Source organism: Myotis daubentonii, chromosome 3, assembly GCF_963259705.1.
Source record: "Myotis daubentonii chromosome 3, mMyoDau2.1, whole genome shotgun sequence".
Taxonomy (NCBI): domain Eukaryota; kingdom Metazoa; phylum Chordata; class Mammalia; order Chiroptera; family Vespertilionidae; genus Myotis; species Myotis daubentonii.
The window spans coordinates 213,037,212-213,059,049 of NC_081842.1; the positions used below are offsets into that span (position 1 = coordinate 213,037,212).

The window sequence follows — 21,838 nt, forward strand, 5'->3', positions numbered from 1 at the left end:
ATGTGCAAAGAACAGTGAGGGATATTTCTGATCTATATACAAAAAAAACAAAATGTACTTCATATACAATGACTGGCGAGCCCTTACTTCCCAGAGATGGCCACTTTGGGTTTCCATTTTCGAAACTTCGCCTGTCTCTCCTTCCGTTCCAGCTCCTTGAGGAATCCCATGATTTGCCGGTACTGCAGCTTTTAATAGAGATTAAGAGATGCTAGGTTAGAACTGATTTGTTGCTTTTACCCAGTGAAGACATGTATCTAACAAGAACAATTCATATTAGTCAATCCACCTAATTGAAAACCAGTGCAAACCAGAAGACCAAATTTCCGCACCAAGTGGCACTTCTCCCAGGACTCTGACAGTTAAGTATTGACATGACTGTGCTCTTGGGCTCTGCCCAGCACTTAAAAACCAACTCAGAACTAACCTGAGATCAGCCCAATCCGACCGCACTACAGACAATGGATTCTACACCTACCACAACTGTGGGCACAACTTCCTGTGTCCTTTCTTTCCTACTGGGGTGCTGTGAAGTATTGCAGCCCTTCTACCGACATGCTCATTCACCCCAGTTCCGAGTCTGACGGTGAGAGCACAGGCCGCTGGGGGAAGGGGGGTACCTGAGAGAGTTTCAAGGGGATGGTCTCCAGCTGGATGTCGCATTCAAAACGGGGAGTGTGCCGAGACCTCAGAGGCTCTTTGGAGCAGTTTCTCCTCAAAAGGGCAGATGCGCAAACTGGCTCCAAGATGTAGTGATGATCGCGGCTCTCCATGCTCTTGCCCATGGCCTCCTGAGTGTCACAAGAACCTCTGTCAGTTTTCTGGTTTTGTAACCATTCTTATACAAATGGTATATGTCCTGTTTTGCCTTAGTTTTTTAAACAGAATACTTAATACTGTGTCTTAGAGACTATTATATATGGTCTTTGCCCTTATTTTATAGTTGCATACTGCTGTACTGTATGGAAGCACAGTATTTATTTAATCAAACTAACAAAACAAAACCATTCCATATGAAAGCATCAAGCCAAAGATAATCTTGGGTGGGACAAAAAGCGAGTCCTTTTTCTCTATTTCACTTAAATCAACTACAATTACTTTAGAAAAAGATTAAACAGATTATTTTGTAAGCCTTCACAAACAGTAATACTTTATGTACAACTAGAGGCCTGGTGCACGAATTTGTGCACTGGTGGAGTCCAGCCAGCCCGCCCCGATCAGGGTCAATCGGGCTGGACTGGCGGGAGGGGACTCCGGAGGTTGGCCAGCCAACCCCACCCCCTGGTTGAACTCCTGGTCAAACTCCTGGTGGAGGGGACAATTTGCATATTAGCCTTTTTTATATAGGATGATTTATAATGATCTTCTAAGTCAGTGGTCACCAATCTTTCAAACCTCACGGACCACCAGTGGTCCACAGACCACTGGTTGGTGACCGCTGATCTAAGTAGTTCTTAACGGAATTCCACCAAAGGTGAAGTGTCAACATAAACATAAGAAAGCTCTTCTTAAGAATCCCATCTGGTGCTTTGTTCAATGAAAAACTGAATGCCTAGTATATGGTGGCTAGAAGAATGGATAACCATATGTTTGATGCATACGGTGGATTATGCAGTAGTCAGAGCAATCAGCTAGAAGAATAAACAGCAACACTGATCCATCTTAAAAACATAGCCTTAAGTGAAAAAAAGAAAACAAGGAAATCTAAAATGCAATGTAAATGTAAAACATACACAAAACACTACATATTGTTCAGTTATATACGTAGCAAATACCTCAAGCAACACACTTGAGAGTGGGTGCCTCTGGAGGGGGGATGGGAACAGGAATCAGAGACGCAAAGAACAAAAGCCTACACGACGGTGACCCTGCACCCCTTCGCTTCAGTGCAGTGTCGCAATGAAGCCCTCTGCCAGAATCGTACCTGCAACTCCAGCTGAGGCAAATCCCCCAGTAAAGTGCAATCGACATCCCAATAGATGCTAAATTCTGCCACATCTAACTGCTTTTTCCGCATTAACTTCTGCACCTGAGGTAAGACAGGGAAGAAAACAAGATGACTCCATATTCATGACTTTATTCATTCATTCAACAAGCCATTTGTGAAGAATCATCCATCAGGCACCTTTGCAAGATGCTGGGGATACAAAACTAGACTAAAGCATGGTTTTGCTCTCCCAGAGTTCAAGTCTCGCTAAGTGGGAATACAAACATGCAAACAATTTTAATTAAGCAGAGGAAAGCAGAGGGAGAGTATTTAAGATGCCATGAGCAAACAAAGAGAAAACAGCACTGCATGACTCAGAGATGTGTAAGTTTCAGGCATAGAGCTGGTAAGAGGAAAGGACGGGGGCGCATTGCAAAGAGTAGGGCCAACAATACAAAATGCCTGATAACCTCAGAGGACAGTGAGTTTGTGTGACTGGAGCATGGCTCATGTGCTGTGGGGGCAGTAATCATACATGTGTATGGACATATTTGGTATCGGAGTTAGTTAGGTGTTGAGATAAGTAGATTGGATGTTACTGTGTACTGGGTTGAATAGTTTCCTCCTCCAAAATATTCATGTCCTCCCAACACCTGTGAATGGGACCTTATTTGGAAACAGGGTCTTTGCAGATGTAATCAAATTAATATGAAGTCATACTGGATTAGGGTGGGCCCTGTGGTGCCCTTAAAGAAGGAAAAAAAAAGACTCAAAGGAGAAGGCCATGTGAAAAAAGAGGCAGAGATTGGAAAGATGCATCTATAAGCCCAGAATGCCAAGGCTACCCCCTGAGGCAAAGAGAAAGGCATGAACGTTTCTCCTTCAGAGCCTCCAAAGAATCCACTCTGCCAACCCTTTGATTTTGGATTTCCATCCTCCAGAACAAGAGAATACATTTCTGTTGTTTGAAGCCGCCTATTTGAGCTTATCTGTTATGGCTGCCCGGACACTGACACACTAGGAAAGGAAGTATACACCACACCAAGGCCTCTGGAGCTCATACTTTACGTGACAGGGAGCCCTGAGGGTTCTGATGCAGGTATGCACCAGGACCGGGTATGTGTTTTAGAAACAAAACTCTGGCAACAGTGCAAAGTAGAGCTCCCCCTGGGGTGCCAGAGAAAAGGAGCCATGAGTCACATCAAGATAATGAGCAAGCCCTAGCCGGATAGTGTGTCGGCCTGCGGACTGAAGAGTCCTGGGTTCAATTCCAGTCAAGGGCACGTGCCTGAGTTGTGAGTTCAATCCCCAGTAGGGGGCGTGCAGGAGGCAGCCAATCAATGATTCTCTCTCATCACTGATGTTTCTATCTCTCTCCCTTTCCCTTTCTCTCTGAAATCAATAAAAATATATTTAAAAAAAAAAAGATAATGAGCAAGTTTATACGATCAAGTTACTTTTTAGACATACTTGGTTACTCTGAGCTAACCACATCCTTTTGCCCCCGTGTCCCGTACAAATACTCCTTGTTTTCTGTGTGCCATGGCGTGGAAAAGGGTGGGAAGCGTTGGCACAGAATGAATCAAGCGCCTGGGGTGGCAGCAAGGAGGTCACCGACAGGATGCTTTATCAGCCCAGGCAGAAGTTGACAGGATCCTGACCTCAGACAGGTGTAGTGTGACTAAGAGAAGAGCTACATTTGAGACACTGTGCAGGAAACATTGGCAGGACGCTATGATCAAATGGACATGGACGTTGAGGAATGAGCAGTGGAAGGATGAGCACGGAGCTTCTAGAGATTAGGGGAGTGGGTAAGAACACATGATCTGGAGCAGGGATGGCAAACGTTTTCTGAAAAGGGCCAGAGAGTACACATGAAGGCTTTGTAGACCCTACAATCTCTGTTGTAACGACTCAACTCTGCCACTGTAGCACACAAGCAGCCTTCGACAATACACACAAAGGGCACGGCAGTGATCCAATGAATCTTTTTTACAAAAACGGGTGGGGGGCCAATCTGCCAACCCCAGATGCAGAGCTGATCCACCCTCCCATCAGCGCTCTGCACCTCAGCACCTCAGCCACACCAGGAGGACAACAGTGGTGGTGAAAAGCACAGAGAATTCAATGAGCCATCGTGCAAAGCACAAAGGACAGTGTCTCGCACATAAAAGCGTTCGTTAGATGCTAGTTTTCATTTGCTTGTTTGGACCTTCAGTAACATGTTAGAAAATAAAGGGGAAAAGTTGGTTTCAGGGGAGCAAACTGGACAGATGGGACATAATGGGATCGTTTTGGTTATAAGCCTAAATGCCCTAGCGGCGTCTGTATCCACAGGTAGATGGATATGAATATAATGGTCAGTCCAGAGGGGGAGAATGGAATGCAAGTGGAAGCCATCAGCAAATATCCCAGGTGGTCACTGAAACTATGAAACAGATGAGTTTACCTGGGAGGGCACATGGTATGAGAAGAAAATCAAAGATGAAAGCCTTTCTACATCTTGATTTCTTTGTGGAGAAAATGAAAGAGGCTGCGCCAACATTTAAAGGATGAGTGACAGAACAAAAGGTCAGAGAAAATTAACTGTTTCCCTATTCCAGCAAATTAGATGTATTACATACAGGCCAGAGACATACAGGGAAACCCGGTGGAAAAGAATGCAATCTCATTCACATGAGGCAAGATGACAAAAGCAGAGCCGCAGACTGCCCACAGATACTGCTTTCTTCCTGGCTCAGTCATATTTCATACTCACAGGCTCATTCACCGCATTCTGCATGGACACATTCTTAATGCAGATGCCAAAGGCAAAAGGGTGGGAAGGATTGGTAATACCGTCTTCGAAGCGCAAGTGAACATCTTGAATTTTTAACTGCAAAGGGGAGAAAAAAATAAAAGCACATTTAGGCAACTGCTACGGGTGGAAGACTAGAGGGAGGAGTCACACTGCCCTGAGCCGCATTACGTAAGTCACAGCTGGCATTTTATACACACATCACAGAGCCAGTGCTCCCCAAGCCCCTCAGTGTTACAGTCACAAACTGGACACACACAGAAGAGAGCTACAATACTTTCATTAAGTCAGCTCAGAAGACACCATAGAGACACATTAGAAGAAAGTAATACCGCTGTATCCAGGTAACTGGCCCTCCCTCTATGATAGAGCTGCCTGTGTCCCCACACCTAGACACAGGAAATCAGCAGGACATACACACTTTGTACCTATTTATTTCTTTACTTCCCTCTGCCCCTGAAGACAAGCTAGCGAAAAGGCATGCTGCTTCAATGAATTAAAAAATAATAATAGAAAGTGAAAACACAACCCACAAAATGGGAGAAAATATTTACAAATCATGTCTCATAATGGACTAGAATTAAATATTAAAAACACACTTACAACTTAATAATTAAAAAAACAATAAACCAAGTTCTAAATGGGCAAAGAATTTGGATAGACATTTCTCCAAACAGGACTTATAAATGACCAATAAGCATATGAAACGATACTCAGCAACATTAGCCAAGGAAATGCAAATCAAAACCACAGTGAGCCCGGCCAGCAGCTCAGTGGTTGAACATTAACCTATGAACCAGGAGATCACAGTTCAATTCCCAGTCAGGGATCATGCCTGGATTTTGGGCTCAATCCCCAATGTGAGGCGTGCAGGAGGCAGCCGATCAATGATTCTCACTCATCACTGATGTTTCTATCTCTCTCCTCCTCTCCTTTCGTGAAGTCAATAAAAATATATATTTAAAAAAATACACAGTGTCATACCACTTCATATCCACTAGCGTGACTATAATCAAAAGAGAGACAATAACAAGTGCAGATGAGGATGAGGAAAAATTGAAGTGCTCATACATTATTGGTACAATTGTAAAACAGTGAGGCCACTTTGGAAAATAGTTCCCCCAAAAAATTAAACATATAGTTACCATATGACTCAACAACTCCACTCCTAGGTATATAATACTCAGAACTGAAAACATACGTTCACACAAAACCCTATACCCGAATGTTCACAGCATCACTATTCACAATAGCCAATGGAAACACCCAATGTCCATCACCTGATGATGGACAAACAAAGTGTGGTACATCCTGAGAGCTGCAAAGACTCTTGCAAGAACATTCTGTTCAAGCTCCTGCCCTAAGAACTTGGCCCAATTTTGATGTGGCTTCCTGCAGCCTAAAGCTTGTCCCTGGGACAATCCAGCCCCTCTCTGAGTTCCTCTCCGGAAAAGTTCAGGGCTGTTTGTTTGTTCTAGCCAACACCTGACAATCAGCTCTGACCTCCCTTTCTTAGAACATTTATAATTGCTCTAAGGGCTTAAAATTGTGAATCCTTTCTCCATCCCTTTGAAGTGTGTGTGTGTGTGTGTGTGTGTGTGTGTGTGTGTAATCTCCTACAACTCAAGGACCTGAAAGCCATTCCTTTGAAATGCGATCATCATGCTCAGTAGTTGGCATCGATCCATGAACCAACAGGTGGCTCCCAGTCAGAGCACATGCCTGGGTTGTGGGCTCAATCCCCAGTAGGGGGCGTGCAGGAGGCAGCCAATCAATGATTCTCTCTCATCATTGATGTTTCTATCTCTCTCTCCCTCTCCCTCCTCTCTGAAATCAATAAAAATATATTTTTTAAAAATAATAAAATAAAAATGATGAATTTTCAAAAATCAATGACAACTTAAAAAAAAAAAGAAAGAACTTTCTGAAACAGAATTCAAAGCAGTCACCTCAAATGTAACAACCTTTTCATCAAAGTTATGAAACCAACAACCTCAGACTATTTTTGGGGAAAGTGATATACGTGTGTTACCCGGGCATGGCAAGAAAACCCTGGAGACAGTAAGTACGGGCTGACGAAAAGGGCCTCTGATCTAGTTTTTTGAGGACAAAACAAATTTGTAATTAAAGTGGAAAAGATGGCCAATAGCCCTAACACTGATACTCATCAAACTGCCACCAGATCCATCCGTGAGAGATTAAATATCTTAGTGAGCTGTTCACAATTCACTATCTAATCAACCAGAAACGGTGCATCCGACCTCTCTCGTTTTACAGATGAAGAAACTGAGATCAGAGAGTTTATGTGATTTACCCTGAAACAGAAGTCATGAAAGCTTACTGGTAGGTGATGTGGCTAAATCCTTTAGCAAGTGGGGCTCCAACATTCAAAAAGAAAGTGAAGTGAAATGTAAGTGAAACGAAAACTCCTACTCACACTAAGCGAAGCAAGAAAAGCCTGTGCCCAAAGCCTCGCCGTGGGACTTGCTTTTCAGGTTTCCCCTGGGCACCGCCTAGAGAAGGGCACACCTGAACAGCCAGTCCTGTCTAGAGTACACCCTGTATCAGCGAGGCCCCTGAGAAACAGACAGCTCAGAAGTAAACACATGTAAGCCTGAGAAATAAAGCCCTCTCCTGTTTCTGCTTTGTAAAAGTCAGTAGGACTTACTTCAATATTCTCCACAATTCTCGTAACTACGGAGGCAGTGACGGAATACCAATAGGATTCCCCTTTCTGCTGGCGTTCATTCTACAAAGAGAAGAGCCAGTGTTAGCCAGAGCTAGTACTTTGCTCACGTCTCACCACGATGCTCTTCCGGATCAAAGGATTTCTGCCTTGCCTTCCATTTTTCCTCCAGGGCTTGAAGAAGAGCTCTCTTGCGTTCCCTTTCCAACAGTTTCTCCTTTTCATCATTGAAGTTTTGTATTTTTTCAGGGGCTCCAATTAAGTGAAGGCTGGAGATGGAGATCACCCAAGGGTCCACATGGGGGCGATAAAAGGGAATCTGAAGGGTTACTTTCTCAATTAAACCTAGGAAAAAGAAAAGCTTGTTAAATGTCTTTACATATTTTTAATTCCTTCTATTTTTCTATATTCTTCTCGTTTTCTTAGGGGAGCATTATTATTTTTACCTTTTTCAATTTAAGAAAACAGGCAACAGGTCCTCGTACTTGGGAAGCAAATGTTAGTAAGCTGAGATCGGTGATAATTGGGCAAAATAAACTGGAAGCTAGGGAAAGTTCAGTGTGACTTGACCATAGCAAATGCAAGAGCTCTCTCCTGGAAACTACCTGTCCCCCACCTGGACCACATCTTAAATTTCTCTGGGGTGTCTTTCTGCCCATGGGACCTGCACAAGCCCATGGGCATGAACCTCATTTCCTGCTCATTATTAACCTGCTGGCTGCTAAGTACTTATTGGGCGCTATCAGATTTACAGTATGCCCAATCTTGCACATACCCCAACATATCGGAGATGCTGCAGTGGCCTCTATCAAGGAAGAATTGATTCTTTATGAGAACTTGGCCTGATGGGAGAGCTAAAGAGCCTGGGAGAATTGTGATACTTATTTCCCAAGTTCTACCATTTCTAGTCAAGCCTTCCTTAAATTCAATTAATTAGAGGCAAATCACCACTGAGGAATAATGCATAAGAACATCTGACCTGTCCTCATGGATCTCTCAAAGATCCACCTCTGAAAGCCCAACCTCTGAAAGCAGCACAGTTTTCAGGGGGCAATCATCCTATATAATAAAAGGCTAATATGCGAATCGACCTAACATCAAAACAACTAGTCACTATGATGCGCACTGACCACCAGGAGGCAGATGCTCAACGCAGAAGCTGCCCCCTGGTGGTCAGTGTGCCAGAAGTCAGGCTCACAGCTGGCAAGCATAGCAGCAGTGGCAGGAGCCCCTTCCACCTCCATGGCAGCGCTAAGGATGTATGACTGATGGCTTAGGCCCGCTGAAGGTCCCCCCTCCCCCCCACCAAGTGCATGAATTTCGTGCACTGGACCTCTAATTACCCTGTAAGATCTAAAATTCCAGTGGGATTGATCAGTTATACAGGGGTGGGTAAAAGTAGGTTAATAATAAGCAATAACCCAAGAATAAACTATTTCACAACTATAAACCTATCTGTGCCCACCCTTGTATTTAACATAAAAGAATATCATTAACAATAGCATTTTTAATGATGACACCAAGTGATCAACTGTGTAATCCAGTATCAAATTCAGATATCTACAATAATGAAAAAAAAAACACATTTTAATTTGGATTTTATCTAAAACAATGTTTCTTATATTTAATAAAGTTTATAGTAAAACTGAAACATACCACTTTTCACAGCAAAGAATTTTAACAATAATTAGTGCACAGTTGCAATTCTAACCAAAATTAATTGGGGAGAGAATATGTAATATTCTAATAACTATATGACTAAAATATAAATGATGTTAGGTTTTAATTTTTGCAGAACAAGCATAAAAATGATCGTTTTTGCAAAAATATCAGAAAACATCAAGCTTTCCCAAGAGCTTTCAATAACTCAGAAGTGTCATCATTCTTGAAAGTTTTCCTTCAGATTCTAATGAGTCAGTGCCTCTGCTTCTGACTGGCAGATCACCCATCACTTGAATTGATTTCAAGAAAGCCTAAATCTTTTGCAAGTTTTTTTATTTGCATTGTACTTGCATTTTATTGTAATACTAGAGGCCCGATGCACGAAAATTTGTGCAAGACTAGGCCTTCCTTCCCCTAGCTGCCGGCACCGGCTTCCCTCTGGCACCTAAGACCCAGGCTTCCCTCTGGCCGCCGGTGACACCCAGGACCCGGGCTGGCTTCCCTCCTGCCACAGCTTCATCAGGAAGGACGTCCAGAAGGACATCCTGTCTAATTAGCATATTACCTTTTTATTATTATAGATATGTACTCCAAAATAAAGGAAAGACTGACTGATATCAACAGGCTACTGTTGAATGATGAGAGGTGCCTAAATAGAGACCAATTTTATAATTGATCATTCAATGGAGAATATTTTATTCCAGAACAATTCTTGCTTCCTCACCAAACCTCACAACTGCAGGACTCCTATATAGTTGCAAACATCTATTGAGTGTGTCGGGCATCGTCCTGAGTAATTTTAATGTATTAACTCAGGTATTCTCCTTTGATGTAGGTACTATTATCATCCCATGTTAACGATGAGGAGGCACACACAGAGTTGTAGGAAACTTACCCAAGGTCACAGAGCCAGAAAATGGCAGATTTAGAATAAACCCAGGCATACTGTTCCAGAGCCTACTTTCATGCAATAAACTCTCTCAGTAACATTTATAATGAAGTATGTAAAAATAAAACCCCCTGTACCTAGAACAGGTCTCATACTCCAGTAAACATAAGAATCACCAGAAATATTTATTAAAAATGCAAGTTGAGCCCCAGCTGGTGTTGCTCAGTGGAGTCAGCCTGCAGACTGAAGGTTCAATTCCAGTCAAGGGTACATACCCAGGTTGTGGGCTCAATCTCCAGTGGGGGGCATGCAGAAAGGCAGCCAATCAATGATTCTCTCTCATCGTTGATGTTTCTATCTCTCTCTCCCTTCCTCTCTAAAAAATCAATAAATATATATATTGTAAATACAAGTTGAATGACACATCCTTGGAGATTCTAATTCAGTAGGTCAGAGGCCACGTGACCTCCTCCACCGTTTCCACCCCAAGGTCATCCTGATACTAGTGGCCTAGAGACCACATTTTAAGACGGATCTAAACTCTGTACTTCCTACCCTGCCTCTTCCCGGTCACAGAGAGCCCAAGTCAAGGACTCTCAATTTCAGGTCCCACACAATGAACACTCAGCACTGCCTCCCTCTCCTTCGCTCCACGTACCAGCTTTGACTTCAAATGGTAACTCCAGTTCTTTCAAGGCATCTTTCTTTAATGGCAAGTTTTCTAATTCGACTGCACCTAAAAAATAAAAACAACATCATGTGGTTGCCAGAGGAGAGGGGGTTTGGGAGACTGGGTGAAAAGAGTGAAGAGATTAAGAACGCCATATTGGCAGTTATGAAACAGCCCGGGGATGAAGCATTGGAAATATTGTCAATATCAGGGGATCACTTTGTAAAGTATATGACTGGCTAGCCACTATGCTGTACACCTGAAACTAATACAAAATAATGTGGAATGTCAACTGTAATTGAAAAATAAAATAAAAATAATTACATAAATAAATTAATATCATGAAGTGTTCATCCAACAAATGCGGCAGATGCCTACTCTGTGCAAATCATTGAAGGCTGAAGGGAAAGTTTTACAACTAGACCAGAGCGACAAAAAGCCAAGGGAGGCGCCGCCACAAGCCTATGTGCTTCCTCTATACTAATTTCCTGGCTCCCACTCGGACATGTAAATAACAGCTGAAGTTTACAGCAGATGAAGTAATGAGCCAGATAGTAAATATTTCAGGCTTTATGGTGTCTGTTGTATAGTCTCCTTTTGTTTTTTGGAGTTTTTTTTCACAAGCCTTTAAAAATGTAGAAGCCATTTTCAGCTCACAGGTGGGAATCTGGCCAGCTGGCCATTTTGCAAGCCCCTAGTTCAGGGTAATGTTCACTAGAGGACCATTAACATCCAAATCTCCTGGGATGAAATGCAGGCTCCTGGGCCCCCTGCCAGACATCTCTGGGATTGAAACACAGAAATTTGCAAATTTTAACAAGCTCTCCTTACCAACACACACCCCCCAAAAACAGGTGTACTGCACACAACATCTGGGAGCCTGGGAGAGTTAACGAAGTTGGTCATGAAAAGGAATTAGACTCTCTCTTCTGGAGGGACCAGCTCCACAGGTTCTCCTCTGCACTTCCTTCCACCTGCAGGTGTAATAACCAAGCAGAAGGCAAAGGAACAAACAGGACCCCCACTGAAGACCTTTCAGACCCAGCTTTGACAATGACTTAAACCCCAAAGTACAAGATGCCTCCAAGGAATAGTCTAGATCTCTCACCCCCGACTATGGAAGTCATTCATTCACATATATATATACCAATCCTGTCCTTACTGGGCACTATACTAACCACTGGGGTTACAAAAAGAGAAGGCAGGATTCTCATCCCCAAAGAGCTCGGGAGACAGCATTCATTTTACAAAACTGTTTGCACCACACAAGGCAATTTCTGAGTCACAGAAATCTGTCTGAGATGCATTATTTTCAAGAACAAGCAGTACAGACAGCAGCTACCCAGCAACCCTTAACTGGTAAAGGAACCCAGAAAAAAGGCAAGCAAGGCTTTTCCTCCAAAGACCACTAATGCAAGAAATTTGATTACTTTTCCCTGATTGTTCAAGACCAGTGCATAATTGGCTTCTAAGTATTCAGGTCTAGCAATTTGGCAGATTCTGAGCAAATGTAGCCAATTTATTTCTCAGACTTTTGCGGGAACAGCTGTCCATATGGGGGATCCACATACCTTAAGACTAACCAAAAGGAGAGGTTAATAACCCCAGAGAGCCCGGACAAACCGGATTTCCACATTTGGGGAGAAAATAATCTTAAGGGGAAAAAATATCATGAAACATATTCCTTATCAGTTGAAAGTGACTGAAAGGGAGGAAAGTATGTAGTCTCTTCTTTTGAAGAAGCAACATCTGCCCTATTTTTCAGCACCCAAACGAGGCTGACGGCCCTACGTTTGCTTGGCTGCTGTATAGCCTGGAGAAGTGGAACGAATTGTAGGCAATCCACACCATGAAAAATTAAAGAAGCTACAGCCCAGAGAATGAAGGAGGTGACCTGGAAAGGAGCAGAAACGAGAAAGGATGAGAACTGAGGACCCAGGCAAAACCGCAGCAGCCATGCGTGGTTCAAGACCAAAAGCCTCCTACTGCCCCACCCACTCACACAGGTACCCACAACTGACGCTGCTGGAAGAGGTCCCTCCAAGGGGCCAGGCCCGAAAGCACCCAGTGGAGGCAGGTACTTTATAAATGATACTTCATAAATGATAATGATGCTCATTTATTTACAGGTAAATAATATGCAGGCATAGTCATGGATGTCTCTCTCATCCAAAAATGTCTCATCTCAGATTAGCAGCAAATCTAGTCACTTAGAACTGGGGTGAATTTAGAGATGGATCATTTCTCAGTAATTGTTAATGACTATTAAATCCTCTTCCCTAGGCTCTAGGTCATTAACAGGGCCGATCTGAGCTTCAGAGCTTATAGAAAGAAAAAGGAGGGGAATCTACGTTTTGGGTTACAGATATACAGATATGCCCACAGCCCAAAGTTCAGACGCCTTGGCATGGCACTGGCAGCCACTACCTTCTGGCTCCAAACATGCCCTGCAAGTTTTCTCCGTGCAAGTTTTCAGCCTTCTGCCTCCACTCATACGCTTCACTCTCCCTGGAGCCTGGTGACCCACCTGCATCCCTATCAAAACCCTGCTAAGGTCCGCTCAAAAGTTCCCTCCATACCAGCGTTCCCAGAGTCCCACAGGCAGGAGGAATGGCTCCCCTGCTTTGTACCCCATTGCATTATGCCTAGACGTCTAGTAATAACAATGTAATATATACAGCCCTTGGGTTACCATGTAATTTCTCTCTCCCCAACAGATTATCAGCAAGCTCTCCAAGGACAAGGACTATAAAGATGGAGGCGGATAAGTAACAATAATTTCTGTAGTAGCAGTAACAGCCATCATTTAGTGAGGACTCACTATGTGCCAGGCACTGCATATGCGTGATCTCATTTAATCCTCACAATGGTATGAGGAAACACTATTATCTGCTCCATTTTTTTAAATATTTTTTATTGATTTCAGAGAGGAAGGGAGAGGGAGAGAGAGATAGAAACATCAATGATGAGAGAGAATCATTGATGGGCTGCCTCCTGCACGCCCCCCAATGGGAACCAAGCCCACAACCCAGGCACGCACCCTTAACCGGAATCAAACCCGGGACCCTTCAGTCCACAGGCCGATGCTCCATCCACTGAGCCAAACCAGCTAGGACTGCTCCATTTTTGAGACAAGAAAAATGAAGCTTAGAGGACAAGCCATTCGCTTAAAACCCACAGACCCCGTAGGTGGTAGTGCCAGAGTTCATACCAGATCTGTTGATGGCAGGTGGCAAGAGGGAGAGGGGTGAAGGGGAGGCTTAAGTCACTTACAGTCACAAACAGCTTTCAAACGGTGAAACCAGGGTTAGCGCCTACGCCTGAGCTCTTAGTATCTTCTACTGTCCCCCCTTTTCGTATCGTTCCACAACACAGAGCCTTACCCAAGGCAGGTGTGCATCAAGTGTTTGTTGAATGACCGAACGAGGGAAATCTTACACAATGCTAGCTCCGTCCTTCAACCACTCACATGCTAACTTGGCATTTTTATTACTTCTAACATGGCCTTTCAAGTCCAACCCACCAGCCAGTCCTATATGAATGATCATGATGGTGGATGATGATAACAACAGTTGAGGGGGTTCACTATATGCCAAGAACCTTTCGCTTAGGGTAATGTGTGCAGCACTCAGAACCTTATGAGATAGTTACTATTATCTCCAGCTTACAGAAAGTGAAACTGGAACATGGAAGAATTTGAGTAACTTGCCCGAGTTACTAGTAAATGGAGGAACTGGGATTCAAACCCAGTCTGGCTATAACACCCATACTTTTGACCACTACTTCAGTCTCCATGCATCTCCCAAAGCATCGAGAATAGTAAATATTGGCAGATAGATTAAAGTAACAGCTAGTGTCCTCCACCCCTAAACACTGCAAAACTGTAACTGTGTCTTCGAGATCAACAAAAACCCTCACCTTCTTTACAAAGCCCTTCTCAGTAGCCTGGGACACCCCAACACGCTCCGCCAAGCACTGGGCATGCTTGGATCCATAAGGACAGGCAGCATACTAACACCGGTTATGAAAGGAAAAGCAACTTTCAATTTCTCAGGGAAATATTCCTCAGACTCCACAGGTTCGTTAAAACCCACAGAGAATATTTTTTAAAGAAAATAAGTATAGAAAAGCAGCTTAAAGCGTCAGAGAGATACGCACAGTTGTTACAAGATATATTCTGTCTAAAACTTCTGAGGTTAGAAATCTGTTATTACTATAGATCCCATGATACATCATATGCCACAAAAATGTCTATTCATTCATTTCTTCGGCAAACATCCTCTCCCCATCCCCTGCTGAGAGAGCCAGCTCTGTTATCAGCAAGGCCACAGTGTACCGGTCTCTTCCCAGGCCCTCTACCTGCCCTGTACAACTCGGTCAGCTTCACAGCGGGTCTGAGAACTTCAGTGAATGGCCAGAGGTGAACTTGGCACGGCCACTGAACTTTGAACATAGCCTCTTCCCGGAAAGACTGGTCACTTTCACTTTGCATTTCAGCAGCTCCTTCCAAGGACCGGAGGACAAGCAGCAGGAGACTGGGAAAGAACCTGTTTCTGTTCCCAGTGAAGGGAAGGGAGTGGAGGTGTGACCCTGATCGTTCCCCACAGCCTGTGCCTGCCACAGTCCTTTCATGGATTTAGATGGGTCAGAAAGCAACTCCCCTGGGGAAGGGTAACCAGTGACCGGCACCCTATGCTCAGACTGCACCATCATCTGCATCACTGCTATGGCCACCACCTGTCCTGACCCACTTGCCCAAAGTCACGCTCCAGGAAGCTGAGATCTGACCGTACTGGAGGCCTCCTGTCCTCTCTCTAGGATCCCACATGCTTGCGGACTGGCTTTATCTCCTTTCTCAGGACTTAGTAAAGGGTTACATTTTGAGATGAGCTAAGAGAACTTAAATTAAAACAGGGAGAAGGAGAAAAAAAGCAGTTTTCCAATCCCCCCACCGAACCACAGGACTGCATTTACCGAGTAGAGACCTATATAGGCTATAGCAGGGGTGGGCAAACTTTTTGACTCGAGGGCCACAATGGGTTCTTAAACTGGACCGGAGGGCCGGAACAAAAGCATGGATGGAGTGTTTGTGTGAACTAATACATGTTAACACGGCTGCTGGTGAAGGAGCGGAGGGGAGAGCAAGAGAACCTCCGCTCTTTCGGCTCCGCGGGCCGGATAGAACAGCCGAACGGGCCGGATTCAGCCCGCGGGCCATAGTTTGCCCACGGCTGGGCTATAATGTCTCAAGTTTTCTGTACTCGACTACGAAGCAAGACAAGACCTCAGAAGTTCTGGGACACCTCAAAGGAACATCATGGAAAACCCTGACCGGGTGCCTATGACACCCCAGTAGAGGAGCTTCAACTGTCTGTCCTGATCTCCGCAGCAACCCTGGAGAAGTGTGTCAGCCTCGTTTTCTAAAGAAACTGAGGCTCCGAATTTCAATGACTTGTTTCTATAGCTAATAAGCAACACAGTGGCATTTAAAGCCAAAGCCAGTGCCATTATCAGTATATCATGGCTGCCTCCATAACCCTTCATAAGGCAAAAACAATAACTGGGGTAAAGCACAGTCACCAGTAGTATAGTATTTTTAAAAAATATATATCAATAATTCCCTAAAATCTACAGCAATACAGGTACATATTTAAGTTACCCAATAATAATAATCAGTGTCATATAGGAGAAAAAATTCCTTTTACGCATATCTAATAAAAAAGCCATCTGAGCACCATGTTTTATCATTCTCAATCCGACAAAGAGAATATAGAAAGGAGAAGTGCCATCTGCAAAGGCAATTCTTTACCAAAAAGAGATACATGGACTCACCTTTCAGAAGCGCAACGGAGAGCTGGTCAGTATTCAGGTTATTGACGTATTTCCCCAGATAGGTATTGAGAACCCAGGCTACAAGCCCTTCCAACATGACTAGATCCCCAAGACAAGGTGTTTAAAAATCACGGATCATTCTTCATTTCTCTCTCTCATGATCACAGAAGAATCTATGAAAGAAAAGAAAAAAGGAAATCAACAGAAAAAAACAGATGATTTTTTAAGCTGATTTTTCCTACTCTACCTAAAGGTGGAGGTACGCAAAGCACAGGTTTAAGAAAACAAGGGGTGAGAAGCACTGTAAGATGCCCCATTAGTAAATGGAGGACCAAACCAATACGTCAACGTTTTGATGCAGCTGCAAGGAATAGTCACTTATAAATTTACCAAATATTACCTACAAGGCAAAGTTGCATGTCTTTTCAATGTAACTGATCACTGAACTGCTTGCTTTCAGTGACTCACCTTGGGACTAGACTGTCCTGACCAAAGGTTCTCCTCCAGGTGTGATTTGGCAAAGTCTAGAGATATTTTTGATTGTGAGGAGTGGGAAGTGATACCTTGTGGGTAGAAACCATGAATGCTGTTAAACATCCTACAATGCGTACATAACACCCCACAGCGAAGAACTATCTAGCCAGAATATCAACAGTGCTGAGACTGAAATTCCGTTCTAGATTAAAGCAAAATTGCACTAAGAGGTTGTATCAATGAACTTCATATTCTGCAATGATCCTCTTTAAGGCTCCCCTAATTCAATTTTGCAAATCTGTTCACTGGGGTCATTTGTAAAGTAATATAAAAGGAAGGGAGAAGGCAGTGGTTGTTCATGCTTCTTAAATGTCCTGGAGGTGCATTACTGGGGCCTGATGTTGATACACTGAACTATCTTAGTAATTACACTCACCAGAAAACATCTGGTTCTGGCTACCGTATTTACATTCAGCACTAAATCACTACTGCTTATCACTATTATTATGAATAACAGGTATTTATTAGTACTACAAAAATAAGTATAGATTTTTAGTATTACAAAATGTTAATATTCGAGCCAGACCAGCATGGCTCAGTGGTTGATCATCGACCTATGAACCGGGTCAGAGCACGTGCCTGGGTTGCAGCCTCACCCCCTAGCAGGGGGCATGCAGCCAATCCATGATTCTCATCATTGATGTTTCTCTCTCTCTCTCCCTCTCCCTTCCTCTCTGAAATAGTTTTTTTTTAAAGTTCAGATTTGGAAAACTTGAGACACCAGCGTTTCAATGGGTCCCCAAGTCGCTCAGCTAGCGGGGCCCAATGAGAACTGTGGGCACCAGATTTGCTGTGGCAGGCGGCCCACTGGGAGCCAGCCCTCTCAGGATCCTTTCCAAGCGCCCGCCCCTCCCCCGTGATTCATCTCGGCGCCAGAAGATAGCTGATCCCAACGGAAGGCCTGCCACACCCAGCCCGGCCCCAAAACAAGGCCCGGGAAGAGTTAACCTCCAGGAAAGACCCGTCAACATCGTCCTGCGCTTCCACGCAAGACTAACTTCCCTTTGTCAACAAGGGCAGTACACATTAATAAGTAAATAAATAGCGTTTGGTGAAGTCCTCATTTCTTTCCAAAGATTTCTTTTTAAAGCTACATTCTGTGTAAAAGTGGGAATCTGCTCAAGATTGCCGGATGCATTGACTTAAAGAGCAGGTTTTCTAAAGTGGTGTTTTTGTTTTTTTTAAATTCTCACCCGAGGACATGCTTTTAAAATAAGAAGTGTGTAGCAGTCTGAGTAAAAGAAACATTTCTTTATTTTACCTTCAAACAAGCAGATCTATGAAAACAAAATGCGAACCTGGCCAACCTCGTCTGATTTGTGCGGACTCCCAACACACTTGGGCAAAGCGCCAGAGTCGGCGTAGTCTTTATTTTTGGAGTCCCTCCCACCGACGTCTGCCCTACCTGCCAACAAACTCTCTCCCAAGTACCAGCGACACACGCTCTCCCGGTAAACGGACACCGCGGTGGGTGGGTACACAAGATCCCCCCCGCCCCCCCGTGTCCACCCGGGAGGTGGAGGAATGCACAGCGCGGATTAAAAGATGGGGCAAGACGCACTGTCAATGCCCCGGCCGGGACACCGCGCCCCAGGCCAGGACGCACGGTCGGCTCTGCTAAGCATCCGGGCCGGGCTGGAGGCCACTCGGCGCATTCCCGGCAGGAGTCCGGTGTCGGCAGGGCCGCCAGCCGGGCCACCACCCCGAGTGTTTACACTCAGGTCCGTCACGGAGTCTAGGCAGCTGCGAGCCGAGCGCGAACCCCCGGCGGCGGCCTCCCCTTGTCGGCGGGGCAGGTGACACCGGGGGATCAGCGCTGCGCCCACGGGCGGACGAGGAGCCCGGCAGTGACCTTGAGCCAGGCCACTCCCTCGAGGGGCGGCCGGAGCCGGGGCAGGAAGGGCCGGCAGCTGGACCCCGGCGCCCCACCCAGAGGCTCCCGGGCTCGGTGCAACTCGCCCCCGGAGAGCTCGGGGACAGGAGGCGGCAGGGGGCGGAGGCCGGGCCCGGGGTCCACACGGCGAGGCTCGCAGCCCGCCGGCCGCCCCCTTGGCTCTCACGACCGTACGCACTGCTCTACCGAGCAGGGACCCCCACCTCCCAGATGAAACCCGGAGGGCCCGGCGCCCGGGACCCCAGGCCTGGGAGGAGGGGCTCCACCAGGCGTGACCCCGGGAGGCGAGGTGCGCTGGCAGGTTGGAGGCCTGAGGTCCCCCTGCAGAGCAGGGGCCCCGAAAGGCTGGCGAGGGGGGTGGTCAGGACCCTCCGGAGAACGGACTGGCGCCCCATTCTTGGGTGTCAGATCGAGGGGCTCGCACACTGGGGTCCCGCACGGAGGCCGAGGGTCAGGGGAGAGGAGGTGGGGTGGCACCGCCCCAATCCCGGGGTGGCAGGTGCGGGGACCCCGGAGAGGGTGCCGGGTCCGGCGGGGGCTCGGACTCCCCAGCACCCGGATGCCAGGGTCCCAGGAGGCTCAGGCACCCCGGTGCCTGCGGGGACCCGGACGCGGGGGTCCCCGTGAGGGCGGCAGCTCCGCGCCGTCGGGGGCTCCAGGGCTCCCTGAGGGTTTCCGACTGTCGGAGGGCCGGACGCCGGGTCCCGGCTCCAGGCGCCGCGCTCCCCGCGGGCGGACCCCGACCCCGAGGTCGGTAGGGAAGCCGGAGCGGCAGGCCGCCAGCCCGCGCCCGCCCCGCGGTCCCCGCTCAGCCCGGCGCCGCCCCGCCTCGGCCCGTACCTGTCGGGGTCCCGGCGCCCGCCCCGGCTCGGCACTGCGCGCTGCTTCCTCCCCGCCGCTCCTCAATGGCGCTGAAGCGGCGCTCCGGCCCGCCCAGACCCGACCAATCGAGCGGCCGGCGCGCCGGCGCCTGGACAGCCGAGCGCCGAGTCATCGAGGAGGCGCCCCCTGGCGGGAGCGGCCGCTCCTGCAGCGCACCGCGGGCCGCAAGTGAATCTGGCTGCAGACCCTATGGAAACTCAGGATTCTCCCTTCTACCATCTCACCCACCCAGGCAGATCTCTGCTTCGCAGCCTCAGGGGGCTGTGAAAACAGAATAAAGACCACGCCGCTTCCCTGCCTCAAACGGCTTCCCCATTAGACTTAAAACCCACTTCTTCACTTGAGTTGACACCAAGATCCTATTGGCTGTGGCCCATTCCTAGTTCTGCCCCCCCCCCCCCCCCCGCCCACTCTGCCACAGCATCCGTCCAGGGCACATGCCCCGGGGCCTTTCCTTTGCCATTCTCACCACTTAGGGTGCTTTCTCCCTGGACCACTGCTGCCCAACAGAAAGACAATGCAAACCACGTGGTGATTTTAAATGTACTGAGTTGGCACAATTTTTAAAAAGAAAAAGGAAAGTGAAATTAATACTGTACTTTATTTAATCCAATATGTCCTGAATATATTATCTCAACCTGTAGCTAACAGAAGAAAATATTAATGAGATACTATAGTAAGCTTTGAAATCTAGTGTGTGTTTTACACTTAAATCACACCTGAGTTCTAACTAGCCACATTTCAAGTGCTCAACAGACTTATATGGCTACAGAGCAGCTAGAAAGCTGACTCCTCTTGCTTCAAATGTTCCCACTCCGCCCCAGCCGATTTGGCTCAGTGGATAGAGCTGCGGACTAAAGGGTCCCGGGTTTGATTCTGGTCAAGGGCACATGCCCGATTGTGGGCTCAATCCCCTATAAGGTGTGTGCAGGAGGCAGCCAACCAATGATTCTCTCTCATCATTGATGTTTCTATCTCTCTCTCCCTTCCTCTCTGAAATCAATACAAAATATATATTTTTTAAAGTTCCCACTCCAAGAGGATTTCCCTGCTACCCTACCTCAAGTTCCCCTCATCTACTACCCTATTGTATTTCCTCACAGAATGTAATGCTCCCTGAGATTACCTTATTTATTTGCTTATACATGGCTTCCTTCCCCATCCTGAACGTTCCCTGAAAGCAGAGATTTTCTTTTCACAAACGTTTCTATGAATGAATGAGTGAACAAATGGACACTTCATTTTGCATCGTCCCCAGAAGAACAGGAAGAACCCTACAGGCTCATAAAAAGTCAGAAAATGCAGGACACAGGACGGCAAGGTGGCAACAGTATATTTACCAAATAATTACCAGCCATCATAATGCTAAGCTCATGGGCTGAGTCATTCCTCTGAAGTGGAATCCACCTGTTAGAACCTCAACACTGTCCCTCAAGGGCTGAGGTTTGGGTGTAAAATCCCTGGACCCCACAGATGAAAAGCAGAAAGAAAGGAACCAGCACCTGGCTGTACCGGAAGAGTTTATTTAAAATGCAGGTGCCGGCCCAGCCGCATGGCTCAGTGATTGAGCAGCCACCCATGAACCAGGAGGTCACTGTTCTATTCCCAGTCAGGGCACATGCCTGGGTTGTGCACTCGATCCCCAGTAGGGGGCACAACCGATCGATGCAGCCGATCGATGATTCTCTCTCATCATTGATGTTTCTATCTCTCTCTCTCCCTCTCCCTTCCTCTCTCTGAAATCAATAAAAACTTCTTTTTTAAAATTCAGGTGCCGGGGCACCATTCATTCAAGCAGTATTACTTAAAATGTCTGTGCCCTGAGTTTCTTATCAATCTAAACATACATTTACCGTACAGCAATCTCACACCAGGTACTTAACCAAGAGAAATGAAAGCATATGCATACACAGACTTATACACAGGTGTTCATAGCAGCTTTATTCATAATAGCCCAAAATTGGAAATAATCAAAATATCCATCAACAGGAGAAAGCATAAACAGATAGCAATTTACCCACACCGTGGAATACTGCTCAGCAATGAAAAGGAGCGAAGTACTGAT

General features: G+C 46.1%; 1 protein-coding gene across 9 annotated transcripts in view; it reads right to left on the minus strand.

Moving 5' to 3' along the window:
• Positions 1-19,870, minus strand: part of VPS13D (vacuolar protein sorting 13 homolog D) — a 226,893-nt gene extending 207,023 nt beyond the window's left edge. For 8 of the 9 annotated variants that reach the window (XM_059691216.1, XM_059691215.1, XM_059691218.1 and 5 more), the window contains exons 1-9: positions 19,732-19,870; positions 16,464-16,636; positions 10,620-10,697; positions 7,565-7,755; positions 7,393-7,473; positions 4,686-4,802; positions 1,925-2,029; positions 621-791; positions 88-188 (exon numbers count right to left, since the gene is read on the minus strand). In XM_059691216.1, the coding sequence (XP_059547199.1) occupies positions 88-188; positions 621-791; positions 1,925-2,029; positions 4,686-4,802; positions 7,393-7,473; positions 7,565-7,755; positions 10,620-10,697; positions 16,464-16,560 (941 nt within the window). In that variant the 5' untranslated portion in view covers positions 16,561-16,636; positions 19,732-19,870. The remainder of the gene's footprint in view (positions 1-87; positions 189-620; positions 792-1,924; positions 2,030-4,685; positions 4,803-7,392; positions 7,474-7,564; positions 7,756-10,619; positions 10,698-16,463; positions 16,637-19,731) is intronic. The other variant, XM_059691217.1, reaches the window with a different exon arrangement.
• Positions 19,871-21,838: the final 1,968 nt, after the last annotated feature.